Genomic DNA, 14,374 nt, shown 5'->3' with positions numbered 1-14,374 from the left:
GTTCAGCAGCGTGTGGGGCAGAGCGCTGTCCGTGGTGCTGACATGCAGAAATCTGAGGCTCTGGTTTCATTTACCAAAAAATAAAAAGCCGATGAATGGAGGCGGGATGACACTTACTGCACTGAAAGTCACTTTAGAATTTAGAGAGTTCACATTATTGTTATTAGAAAAAGGGAAAAGAAACTGTCTAATATATGTGCGCGTGCCAAATATGCAAACGCTATCCACCGGGATGCCACCCTTAACAATGTAGACCCACTTTTGCTCAAAGAGCCAGACGAGTAGGGTGACGTCTCCCTCCGCTTCCGCTCGAATCAGCCAATCAGAGCCGAGTGCGCCGCAGCTTATAAGCCCATCTGCTGTCGATCCTTTCGCCCTGACCGTCCCTGCTGTCCTGTGTGCCGCTGACTCAAACTGCAGCCCCTGATCTACCGCAACCGTGAAGATGGCGACCCGGGTAAGCTCCGTGCGCTGCGTTTATTCCTGTAACAAATCGCTCTCAGTCCGGCTCGTGGCTGGTAATGAAAGAAGCGCACCCGCAGAGCAAAATGTCGGACGAGCCGTATGTGCGGACTGTCAGGGGTCTCGGTACACGGAGCACCTGAATGTCACCGCGACTGCGGACTCTGGTGTTTATTTCACACCGTGTGATAACGCGTAGCTTGTGCAGCAATTTGCTACAGGACGGTGTGTTCGCCACCAGCCCCCCCACCCCCACCCCGTTACAGCTGCTTCGGTGCTTAATCCTGGGCTCTGCTTGTCCTTGACGCGACTGCGTGAAAAGCGACCACTGAGAAGCTTCGTGGATGCGTGGAAGGGTGCACGGTGTTGTGTGGGACGCGCAGAGTGGTGCTTTGGTGACAAGGGTGAAAACAGCCTTACGTGCTCCAGTGTGTGTGTGTGTGTGTGTGTGTGTGTGTGTGTGTGTTTGGCGTTAGGGAGCGCTGGATGCGGTGTGAAGCAGCAGAGCAGCACGGCTGACTGGTGGGCTGTAACCTACCTACATATGCACATGTTGCGTGCAACCTGTCGAAAAGGAGGGAGGATGATGTCAGGTAACCGGCCTCAGCTTCCCCTAGTGGCCCGGTGTCATTCTCACACAGCCCCAGTTATACAGGTCACACCTGGCAATAACACCAGGACTGGTACTGCAGTAGGAATTATTGGGTTAAACCCTGATACCCCCAAACTGCTGCCTTTATTATGCAACGCAGTAAATAGCAACCTGGTCACTAGGGTGGCATATACTGAGAAAAGCTAGCACCAACACCTCTGTGTCTGTGTTGTAATTTATTAGCCCTTTGTCCTCAGCCAACAGAGAAATCTTTGTAAACAAACAATACTGTTTGCAGGGCTTCTGAACTTTTAGCCAACACAAAAGATAAATATCGACAGTTGACAGATGTTCTCGTTTTTGCGGATGTATATATATCATTATTCCAGGCCTCTTTTACCTCCATGACTCCATGTATGACTTTGGAGAAACATATTGACACCTGCTATCACTATGATACTACGTCCAGCAGCTGCTCAGCTTAGCTTAGCATAAAACAGGCAAACAGTGGACATGGTTAGTCAAGTCAGACTAAGCTCTTCTCTAAAGCTTACCAGATAACGTTTTATCACATTTGTTTTCACTGTGTAAAAAGAAAGTGCCAAGACTACACTGTTATAATGGTGAATTATAGGGCAATATATCGAATGTACTCGATGTGTTCGTTTGTCCACGTACAATGGTTAAAATGGCTTTATCGTAACCATCGAGTATAAATTGCGATGGCAATATTAAGCTGTCTGCATGTAATCAACTTTGGGGGATTTTTTTCTCCTACATGCTGCGAATCGGAAAGTTTTCTACCTGCCCTGAGCAGGCGCCGCACAGTTTCAATTACAAAAAATAATTCAAGTTAATTTCTGTGAAATTAAGATCAGCAGTGTCATAAATAACCCAAACATTGAAATTCATTTAACTGAGTTTCACTCCTTACCCATATGGAAAAGATATATATAAATCTTATAAAGTTTGTATCTGTCTTGTGTGAAACTTGTATGAAAAGCATACAAGAGTGAAAACAGATATAAGATCCCTTGAAAAATTATATAATGAAACTTGTATGTTTTGGATACTTACTAAAACAATGTATGAAAGTAATGAGAAAGTGGCCACTTTCATGAGTAAATCATATAAGTTTTTACTATTTCTTTTCCATATGGGTATTCTCAGTGTTCCACAGCTTATTTGCATTGAGTCTGTCCCACCAGCTCTCCAGTTTAAGATAAATTTGACATCTGGCATCATGTAAGTCAGTTTGTCTCAGAGTGACAGAATTTTATCACTAGATACATGCGTGTCTGTCATTTTTTTGTAACTGCGAAGACCTTTTTACAAGATACTACACTATGATGCTAACTTACACATGTTCACTTCAGGCAAACTTTAAGTGGACTTGAAAAGCCAGTAATGACTATTTGTCCGCACTCTCTTACGCTGCTACGTGTCCATGACCGAGCACAAACCCTACCCTACAGGAAACACTGAACTGAGGAGCAGCATCGCATCCCAGTATAGAAGTTTTTCATGCAACATTATGTGGACTTTACACAAGAGCTTTCCACCATATAGGATGTGATACAACTACTAGTTACAAGGGGAAATGTGTATCTGATTGGAGAGTGGTTCCTGACGGTCACCAGTTGTCGCTGGAGTGTCAATCATAAAAACCTCCTTATGATTTATATATGATAGCTTCCGCTTGACTATCATTGTTTGCAGACAAACAGATGTCTTCCATTCATATGGAAGGTTGCTGGGGCAGCTTTACTTTGGATGGAAGACATGTATTTGTCTGCAAACATTAATAGGCAATCACAGATTCCCAGCATGTTCCAGTGACTGTACCAGTCTGCCAGCAACCCAAAGCAGTTGCAGAGAGGTGTTTGCCTCACCGACAGTGGTTGCCAGATGGTTGTGGATCAGTCTGTAGGCCTGCATGACTCTGGGACTTTGTGCACTCACTCTACATTGTCACCATGATTGTCACTTATCCAAAATGGCGGGCAAGTTAATGACACAGTTAGCAGTCACATGATTCCTCAGTGAGATAAATAAGCAACTTCTGTAGACACAGATGATAAAATATGGAACTTGAAATTAATATAAGAAGTCCCCTTTATTAGTTATTGCCTGGAGATTCTTAATGTCTCAGGTTCTGCTGTTTTAACATGAAATCTTAGGTAAACAGTGGTGTTACCAACTGCATTAATGAAGGTCCAGCTTTATTTAGGTGCAGAACTTTAATTAGTATGGTTAACACCTATTTTTAATGTCAAATGGATGTTATGAAATAGGTCTTTAGCCTGGCACAAAGTTCTTCTTAAAAGGACAATTCTCATTTTTCCAACTCCGCATCCAGGCTTTGTGCTGAGCTAAGCACATCAGCTGTTGGCTACATACTACACAAATATGAGAAAGGTTTAAACCTTCTCATGTCACCATTGGCCAGAAGGCAAATGGATCAAACCAACAAGTCACTTACAAAGTCTACGACACAATGGCTTTCTGAAAAAAGCCCATCCTACCACGTCACCATGTAAATGGTGCAGTGCAGCTTCATTTCCAGTGCAGAGCTTGTATTAATTTGAGTTGAAGACAGACTCATCAGCACAAAAGTGCAGGTGGTCTGCCGAGTCATGATGCAAGGTGCTAACAGCCTTAGCATTCCACACAACAACTTTCTCACTGTGCTCATCTAAAAACAGTGAAACCCAGTGTGCTTCTGATTGAGGGTGTGCCTTGTGCTGGTACATTTACTGTATTTTAACATAACCTCTTTAACCTCTTGATCACCTCTCTGCATGCTAAAGCTGGAGAGTAGCACAAGCACACACCATTAGCTTGGTGCTGTTATCCAACGAGCCTCAAGCTGCGTGTGCCCGGATTTCATGTGTCAGTGGAAAACATGACTGCTACATCACACTTAAAGTGGAAGCACCTCCTCCCTCAGTGGGACTGTTTTCTGATACTCCAGCAGTCGTTTTACTCTATCAGCATGTCTTTACATTCCAACTGCTGCCTGATTTATGAGGTTCAGCATTCAAGGGAGCTCAGTCAACACTGCATGGAAATGACCACAGGTTTTATTTTTATCATGATTTAGATGAGGAATCTGCCTGCGTGTTATTAATGTGTTTTTGTCATTATATTGCTGTATATAACAACAATTCATAGTACTATATTTTAACAACTTAACATGAGCTAGACCCACGCATCATTTAATAATAATTGTGTGGCCAAAGCTTCCTGTATGCACAGAGACAAAAAGAGCATAAAAGAACAAAAAGACATGGACGATCATCACAAAGAGGCTCATACAAACTATTCAAGCCTATACGACTATGGAGACACAAAATGAGCACAAAGGATCAATAAAACTGCACAAAGACTCAAAACCAACGCAAACTAATACAAATGAAGTTGACAAGCCATGAAGACCATAAAAATTCAAGATGGAAATTGTTCTAAAACATTTTTAGAGGGAGCAGAAATCAAAGCTTCTTAAGATTTTTTTAACACTTAGAGAAACCTTTCCCTGTCAAACAGCTTCTTTGGAGTTTACTCTGACAACAGAGGCTAGTTTAATTTCCATGTTCTTAGCTGTTTTTATGAAGCAATGCTTTTTAAAAAAAAATCTGTTAAGGGAACAAGCAGCTTCTTATTTCACATTAGCTAGCAAGCTAATTGTGCTAACCTCAGTTCTCCAAGTAAACTGACAGAACAAGATTGCATCTGTCTGAGTTTTTGATGTTTCCAGTTAATTTATTTTTAAAAGAAGTGCATAAAGTAAAAGAGTTACATCCTTAAAATCATGCTAAAAGACTGAAACTAGCTCTCTGTCACCAGGAAAAATGTCTTCCTTTCTCGAGCCATGAAGAATTAGCTTACATTTCAGTGTAAAAAAAAAAAATTAAATCTTAAGACCTTCACAGACCTGACACATAAAATTTGTATTAATATTTTGTGCATTAGATTTTTTTCTGCCAACTCACCTGTTCTTTATCAGCCATTTACACTGAACACATAACTTTAAAGGACCAATTTGCAGTATTTATTTTATCAGCTCAATAAACAGATCTGACCAATCAGACCACTGCATTTGGCAACAAGTGCACTCTGAGTTGAAAATGGTCACCAGTACTGAATATGCAATAATCTAAGATACTATTGTACCTGACACATACACACAGCTAGATGCCGATAAAGCTTCAACTCCTGGAAACCTTGAAATTCTCCCTGCTGCTGTCTTCTCCTGAGAATCGTTTGAACCCAGAATCTTTTCTTTCTTTCTTTTCTTGTTTAGAAGCATCATCATCTTTTTACGGTGCATGTTTTTATTCACAAACATCTAATGCTTCCAGTGTATATATACGTTGGGCCTCAAATTCACATCAGAAAATTTTTAAACTTTTCACAATTTTTTGACTTTAGTTTTACAAGATAAAAGGAAATCAATGACCGTGCTCTAATACTGAAAACATTCTGCTGTCTATATTACATTCTAATCATTACTGTGCATTCATTATCTTCTACCTCTTTGTTGTAGCACTGAGCAGTGTCTTTGCATTAGAGCATGTTCCACAAATGAATACAAAGCTTATCATGTTTCCCTTTACCAGACTTAGTAATGTATCACATTTCCCCAAGTCTGTGTGCAGTGTGTGTGTGTGTGTGTGTGTGTGTGTGTGTGTGTGTGTGTGTGTGTGTGTGTGTGTGTGTGTGTGTGTGTGTGTGTGTGTGTGAGATAGCATGTCCTCCCCCCTGGTCACCCAGCTTGTCAGAAGTGTCCACAGGCATGATTTTTGATGTCCCCAGCTGGCACTCACTCGTATACCCTTCATTCTGAAGTGCCCAGCACAGTTTGTACTGTTTCAGGGCATAAAGTCATCTGTCAGAGGATATCAGGACAAAGCAAACAGTTCCCCAAACTGAAACGGTCCTGGCATCAACAACAGTCTCAGCAAGAGAATCCTGTTCTAAAGCATATTACCACACAAGCTAGCAAGCATGAAATTATCAAAGAAACTTGCTAGGTCTGCTAAGAGCCTTAACATTTATTTCACTGGTGACCAAGATACAAATAAATACTTCAATATAAGTACATGCAAACTTGAGATATGGATACGATTAGTCAATAAAAACAAGAACGCTTATGCCCTCTAATATCTCACATGTTTACTATGGTAACCATAATATAGGAAGATCGCACTGTCAACACTGTTATCACTGTTGTCACTGTTGTCACTGCAACACATCAGCTCATATGTTTTCTTGGTTCAGCTTTTCTCTGATTCTTTGCTGTTGAGGGTAGAAAAATGCTGCCTGTAGCATTTTGGAGTTTTCCGATGGATTGCTGTTCAGGAGTCCATGAATGCCACATCTCCTGTTTATAATCAGCCAGAAACCATTAAAGATTTTGTCTGCGAAACATTCAGAAAGTCTATGAAAGCAGTTTACAGTGTGCACAGTCATCCAGCAAAATGTACGCATTAAGCCCAGAACGTGGAAAGCTCGTGTGGCTTGTCAGCAAGCAATTTTTATTCAAGTGCATCCAGCTTTGAGGTTAGAAGGCAGTAGAGAAAAATCCTTAATGGACCAGATGTCGGCACGAGTTAGCATATTTGTAAAAGCCCAGCATTCATCTCCTGTTTCTGACACTGTGTTGGCTTTGCTCTAGAGGCGGGAATGACAAAAAAAGATACAACTATGGGTTTCCCGCTGTGATGCTGAACTCACAGTGTTTACACAGCTGCTAGCCTGACAATACAGATCAGGTGTGTAAAGACTAAAAGAAAGTGTGGCTCAATACCTTTGCCCATATCATACAGGTTTAGTTTATGCATCCACACCAGACCTCCAAAATCACAAAAACCCCACATTATGTTTTCACTTACTGAGTTTGCCCACTTTTTTTTAAACTCTCCATAAAATACAGCTTGTTAACAGAGTCTGTAACAGGTTACAGGAATGAATGAACAGCTGTTCATTGGAGCCTTTCCTCTGGGTTCACTACGGCAATACCAGTCAGCAGCAGGACCCAGAGTTGTGCATTACACTAATAATAAATAACCACAGTCAAAGTGCTTATAATAAACCTTACATCACCTTTAAGAACAAGATGTGTCGACCCTGGGTAGTATGGTGAGGCAGTAAGTGACTATTGATCTGAGGTTAAATGCTAAACTGAAATTAGAATTCATGTGGGAATATTCTGCCTTTGCCTCATAATAGTTTTCGTGCCAATTTGCAGCGAGTCAGGTTATGGTTGGAGAGAAGTAAATGGTTTAGTAAGACACTTGGGTTCCCTTTGCCGATTGAACTAATGACCTTTGGCTCACTATTCAGTCTCACCAGCCATCTGGTCCTCATAAAGCCTTCTGGATTAGAGAGCACAAGCTCAAGACTTAAAGCCAAAGTTACTGTAAATGCACCATACTGCTTGATTTACTGTATAAACCGTTTTGGTCTAGCATGTCCCATTTTTGATTTTTAGCTTTTATGTTCCAAGGATTGGACAACTAGGATGACTGGACAGAAATGTCAGTGAGATTCAGAATTTAAGAAATAAGTTCAGTCTTATGAAAAGTGACACCACATCCAATGTTTGTTGGTAAACTGATTCTTGACAAGGAGTTCAGTAAATCAGCACGGGGAATGCATTGGTGCGAGATGTCCAGAATTTTCTTGGCAATCACAGAGCAGAGAATTATGCTGAGCTTGTGGATAAAATCCTGAAACCATATCAGCTAATGAGGGCCAGAACGTCGCTGACGACGCACTTTTTACTTTCTCATCTCGACTTTTTTTAAACTAAATGTAGGCGATTATGAGCATGGGCCAAGAGTTCACCAAGACATAAAAGTGATGGAAAACCGTTATCAGGGAAATTTTAATCCAAACATGATATGTGACTATTGTCAGTTTTACAATACAGTAGGTTAGGTTTTTGATAGTGTTTGCGTGCGCGTCATTCTGTCTATAAAGACAATAGCTCGAAAAGTTTTCAATTAATTCTGATAAAACTTTGGAGGTGCGCAGAGTGGAGTCATGCTAACAGCTGATTAAAATTTGGCTTACATCCACCTTGGACTTCAGTGTCAACATATTTATTGATTTACTGGTCAAAAACTGACAAAAGGCTTAGACCTTTGACCTCAAGGTCAGCAGATTGATCTGAAGGTCAAAGTGATAATATTGAGACATTTAAACTATGTTTCTTCCCACCATCATTTGAATTGACAACATATAGGCATATAGGGAATGATATATGGGGACTTTGGACCTCTGGCCTCATCTTCAAGGTCAAATAAGGTCAAACTTTCAAAAAAATGTCTTTAAAACCTTATAAAACGAGCTGTTATCCATCACTTACCCTTTGTGCAATCAAACGAAATATCTGTCATGCTACTCTTGTCTGATTTTCACTGCATTATAAACAATATAGGAATATGAATGTAAACAACATACAGGACTATTACTGTTACAAAATACAATCCTGCTCAGAGAGTGAGCTGCCTTGCACTCTCATAGTGCTTCGTGATTTGAGCTAGTGTGTGTTAGAATCGTCTGACTGTGTTTTGCTTTTCTTACAGCTGATCCTGAATCAGCCCTGACCTGGGCATGTAATGTTCATGCTATGGAAGCTATTTGTCAGGGTGATACTGTAACACTTAGGTTGCACGTATCATCAGGCAGCGCGGCAGTGCAGTGGTTAAAAGAGCACGGATCTTGGGGCCTCTCTGTGTGGAGCTGGCGTGTTCTGTCTGTGCCTGCGTGGGTTTCCTCCAGTGCTTTGGTTTTCTCATCTTTGTTAGCTTAATAGTTGCTTCTAAATTAGCCGTAGGTGTGGATGGGGGTGTATTGTGCCTCTGTTTGCTGGGATATGCTGCAGTTGGAATGGTTAAGAAATTGGACGGATGATTTGTAGCACCAAACTCAATTTAACCCTTCACACATGATTTTGCGTATGTAATTGAAAATCTAGCTGTTGCTGCCAGTGCTGATTCTTGCTTTCCAGCCTGCGCTGAGTAGGTGCTCTCAAGGACTGATTTAATTGTATCAGAATCAATAGCTGAATTGATTCCAGTCAATGAAGGGAAGAAAGAAACGCACACCTACTAGTGCAGCTGAACAAGTGAGTGGGCTACAGAAGATGACAGCTCATCTATTATGTGCATCTCCTTCCCAGTGGTCTCCGTCTCCTTCTCAACCTACTCAGCTGTTTGCTTCCTTCATAATTTCCCCCACTCATCTTCTGCTTTGAAGACATTTCCCAACAGTCTGTTATTCGTTCCTCTGCTCCCAACTTTTTTTTAGCACCTACACCCAAGCAGCAGACATCATTAAGGTGGGATCCTCAAAGACTTCCTCTGTCACATTCTGCATAAAATGTCTTCATCTGGGATTTTTTTAGGTTACTGATCAAACAGTTATGCTTTACAACCTTTGGCCCACTTTAAAGAAAACAGATGCAGCACCCAGTTGATCTCCTTTCTTCTAGTTACAGGGAGCAACGCAAAAGACACTGCTGTGCAATATCACAGCATCACCTTACAGTAAATGCACTAGTTGCAATTTGAACCCTAAAGTACTAAAATTATAGATTTACCACATTAAAAATGCAGCTCAATATTTTATTCTATTTTATTTTATTTTATTTTTATTTGGATGCCTGAATCTTCCTCTGTGTCGAGGATAGGAAAAAGGTGTTCTGCTATCCTTCACAGAGATGGGTTTTTGCTGGAGGGGTTGTGTTACTCTGTCTTTTACATACAGTAAAATAGGTGCTGTGTTGGTCTGAAGTCTTACTTTTCAACTTGTGTTGTTCTGTAGTAGTTCTTGTATCATTTTGACAGTTTACACTGGAAGGATGTTTTTATTTCAGGATGGTAGAGACTGGGAGTCTTAACATCCGATGTGCCAACTATAAATAACCTCTATGTCCTGTATTTTTTTACTGTGTGGAGTCCTGGTCAAATTTACACCGGGATTGTTCAGCCAGTCATTTTAAGTGCAAGCCATGCAAGTTCTTCTTCTCATTATAAGCGTGTGTTACATGTAGCCAGCTGTCTCGGTGCCTGCATTTTCCCCCTTTGAAACAAACTCTATTTGCGTATAACTCGCCTGTTTGGCCTTATTACACACCTTCACTCAGTCCAACAAATACTCTTGCTGCCTATGATTCAGACCCAGTGGTCTTTTAAAGTAGGCCAGGTTTCTCTCAGAGCAGATGTTTGGCATTAAAAGGACCTTCTTCAGCTTGTTTGCCACAATGTTACAATTTGATGACTTCTTCAGACAGTTATTGGACTTGCTCCTTTAGCTTGTTTGGCAAAAATGTGTCAGGAGGTAGAGCAGGTTATCTTTTAATTGGAATGTTGGTGGTTTGATCTTTGGCTGCTCCAGTCTGCTGCAGCCCAAATTGCTCCCGATGCAGTCGTTAGAAGTGCTTTGAGTGCTCAAGTATTTTGGAAAAGCGCAATATAAGAACAAGTCAATTTACCATGTATTACTTTTTGTGCAGTTGTACACTGAAGTACCAATGCATGGTCCAAACAAAATCACAAGGCACACCCAAACTTTCCTTATGATACATCATTTGGGAGGCACTGTGATAAACAAAGCCAAACAGACAACAAACATATTTTGATCTCATCTCTTAGAGGATTGTGCTCTCTGTAGTCACCAGTTCTTCTCCTTGGTGGCGCTGTCACTTGGTGTTTGCTCGCTCTGTGGTAGAGTATCACTTCCTGTTCCTGCTCAAACACAGTGGTGTTTCTGAGTAGCTTATCTGCTTAGAAATTTAATTAAAAACTTTTAAATACATTCTTTTCTCATAGTATAATCTTCACGTGCTTTATCCGAAGCACACTTTCTGTGTACTCACTACCTAATTTATACCCAAAGTATTCACTGACTGTCTCTGTACTGTTTCGCTAGCTTAGCTTAGCTCGTAGCCGACTCGTTAGCACCATGGCTACTTCATCTGTCCCTCCTGCACTTTCCTGCTCATTGTGTCAGATGTTTAGTTACTCCTCGGCCTCCTTTAGCAGTAATGATATCTGTAACAAATGTAGCATATTTGCAGCTCTGGAGGCCAGGATTACTGAATTGGAGACTCGGCTTCGCACCCTTCATTCACCCGTAGCTAGCCAGGCCCCTGTAGCTGGTGCAGCCGAAGATAGCGTAGGCCCCGCTAGCTGTTCCCCGGCAGACCCCAAGCAGCTGGGGAAAGAGGGCGGCTGGGTCACGGTGAGGAGGAACATAGTCCTAAACAGAAGCCCCAGGTACACCACCAACCTGTTCATGTGTCTAACTGTTTTTCCCCACTCGGCGACACACCCGCCGGGGGTCAAACTCTGGTAATTGGTGATTCTGTTCTCAGACACGTGAAGCTAGAGACACCGGCAACCATAGTGAATTGTCTTCCAGGGGCCAGAGCAGGCGACATTGAAGGAAATTTAAAACTGCTGGCTAAGCGTAAACATAAATTCAGTAAAATCATAATTCACGTCGGCAGTAATGACACCCGGTTACGCCAATCGGAGGTCACTAAAATCAGTATTGAATCGGTGTGCAACTTTGCTAAAACAATGTCAGACTCTGTAGTTTTCTCTGGTCCCCTCCCCAATCAGACCAGGAGTGACATGTTTAGCCACATGTTCTCCTTAAATTGCTGGCTGTCTGAGTGGTGTCCCAGAAACGATGTGGGCTTCATAGATAATTGGCAAACCTTGTGGAGGAAACCTGGCCTTGTTAGGAGAGACGGCATCCATCCCACTTTGGATGGAGCAGCTCTCATTTCTAGAAATATGGACAAATTTATTAAACCCCCCAAAATATGACTATCCAGAGTTGGGACCAGGAAGCAGAGTTGCAGTCTTACACGCCTCTCTGCAGCTTCTCTCCTCCTGCTACCCCCCCAAAAACCCATCTCCATAGAGACTGTGTCAGCTCCCAAACAGACAAAAAACAAACTAAAAACCAGCAACAAACGACTTAAACATAAACAATTACAAAGAAAGAACAATAAAGTATCCACATCTGAACCAAAGAGTAAAACAGTGAAATGTGGATGATTAAATATTAGGTCTCTCTCCTCCAAGTCTCTGTTAGTACATGAGTTAATAATTGATCAACAAATTGATTTACTCTGCCTTACAGAAACCTGGTTGCAGCAGGATGATTATGTTAGTTTAAATGAATCAACACCCCCGAGTCATTCTAACTACCAGAAACCTCGAAGCACAGGCCGAGGGGCGGTGTGGCAGCAATTTTTCGCACCAGCCTATTAATCAACCAAAGACCCAGACAGACTTTTAATCCATTTGAAAGCCTGATGCTTAACATTGTCCACCCCAGCTGTGAAACTCAGAAACCAGTCTTACTTGTTATCATCTATTGTCCACCTGGGCCTTACACAGAGTTTCTGTCTGATTTCTCAGACTTTTTATCTGATTTAGTTCTGAGCTCAGATAAAATAATTATTGTGGGTGATTTTAACATCCATGTAGATGCTAAAAATGACAGCCTCAACATGGCATTTAATCTGTTATTAGACTCAATTGGCTTCTCTCAAAATGTAAAAGAACCCACCCACCACTTTAATCACACTCTAGATCTTGTTTTAACATATGGCATAGAAACTGAACATTTAACAGTGTTTCCTGAAAACCCTCTCCTGTCTGATCATTTCCTGATAAGATTTACATTTACAATAATTGATTACACAGCAGTGGAGAGTAGACTTTATCAAAGTAGATGTCTTTCTGAAAGCGCTGTAACTAAGTTTAAGAATACAATCCACCCACTGTTATCATCTTCAATGCCCTGTACCAACACAGAGCAGAGCAGCTATCTGAACGCTACTCCAACAGAGGTCGATTATCTTGTTAATAATTTTACCTCCTCACTACGTACAACTCTGGATACTGTAGCTCCTGTGAAAACTAAGGTCTCTAATCAGAAGTACCTGACTCCGTGGTATAATTCTGAAACACGTACCCTAAAGCAGATGACTCGTAATCTGGAGAGGAAATGGTGTGTCACAAATTTAGAGGATCATCATTTAGCCTGGAGAAATAGTTTGCTGCTTTATAAGAAAGCCCTCCACAAAGCCAGAACATCTTACTATTCATCACTGATTGAAGAAAACAAGAACAACCCCAGGTTTCTCTTCAGCACTGTAGCCAGGCTGACAAAAAGTCAGAGCTCTTTTGAGCCAACCATCCCTTTAACGTTAACTAGTAATGACTTCATGAACTTCTTCACAAATAACATTTTACTCATTAGAGAAAAAATTACCAATAATCATCCCACAGATGTAATATTATCTACAGCTACTTTCAGTACCATCGATATTCATTTAGACTCTTTTTCTCCAATTGATCTTTCTGAGTTAACTTCAATAAATACTTCCTCCAAACCATCAACGTGTCTTTTAGACCCCATTCCTACAAAACTGCTCAAAGAAGTCCTGCCATTAATAAATGCTTCGATCTTAAATATGATCAACCTATCTCTAATAATCGGCTATGTACCACAGGCCTTCAAGCTAGCTGTAGTTAAACCTTTACTTAAAAAGCATCTCTAGACCCAGCAGTCTTAGCTAATTATAGGCCAATCTCCAACCTTCCTTTCATATCAGAAATCCTTGAAAGAGTAGTTGTCAAACAGCTAACAGATCATCTGCAGAGGAATGGTTTATTTGAAGAGTTTCAGTCAGGTTTCAGAGCTCATCACAGCACAGAAACAGCTTTAGTGAAGGTTACAAATGATCTTCTTATGGCCTCTGACAGTGGACTCATCTCTGTGCTTGTCCTGCAGCGTTCAATACTGTCGACCATAATATCCTATTAGAGCGATTAAAACATGCTGTAGGTATTACAGGTACTGTGCTGCAGTGGTTTGTATCATATCTATCTAACAGACTCTGGTTTGTACATGTAAATGGAGAGTCCTCTTCACACACTGAGGTTAATTATGGAGTTCCACAGGGTTCAGTGCTAGGACCAATTCTGTTTACATTATACATGCTTCCCTTAGGCTGCATCATTAGAAGACATAGCATAAATTTTCACTGCTATGCAGATGACACCCAGCTCTATCTGTCCATGAAGCCAGATAACACACACCAATTAGTTAAACTACAGGAATGTCTTAAAGACATAAAGACCTGGATGGCCGCTAACTTTCTGCTTCTTAATTCAGATCAAACTGAGGTTATTGTACTCGGCCCTGAAAAGCTTAGAAATATGGTATCCAACCAGATTCTTACTCTGGATGGCATTACCTTATCATTTTTGACCAGGACATGTCCTT

At 41.2% G+C, this 14,374-nt stretch overlaps 1 protein-coding gene across 3 annotated transcripts in view; it reads left to right on the top strand.

The window, feature by feature from the left end:
- The first annotated feature begins 312 nt into the window (after nucleotides 1–312).
- LOC146575418 (vesicle-fusing ATPase) overlaps nucleotides 313–14,374 on the top strand; it is a 72,916-nt gene continuing 58,854 nt past the window's right edge. Inside the window, exon 1 of one of the 3 annotated variants that reach the window (XM_085270130.1) lies at nucleotides 313–457. In XM_085270130.1, coding sequence (XP_085126256.1) covers nucleotides 446–457 — 12 coding nt within the window. In that variant the 5' untranslated portion in view covers nucleotides 313–445. The remainder of the gene's footprint in view (nucleotides 458–14,374) is intronic. The other 2 variants (XM_085270127.1, XM_085270129.1) reach the window with 2 other exon arrangements.

This window comes from Mchenga conophoros, linkage group LG4 (assembly GCF_057382185.1).
Source record: "Mchenga conophoros isolate Kocher_MC1m ecotype Shallow Benthic linkage group LG4, M_conophoros_male_GT1.1, whole genome shotgun sequence".
Lineage (NCBI taxonomy): Eukaryota > Metazoa > Chordata > Actinopteri > Cichliformes > Cichlidae > Mchenga > Mchenga conophoros.
The sequence above is the reverse complement of the archived record's forward strand: the minus strand, read 5'-3'. Positions and strand labels throughout refer to the sequence as shown.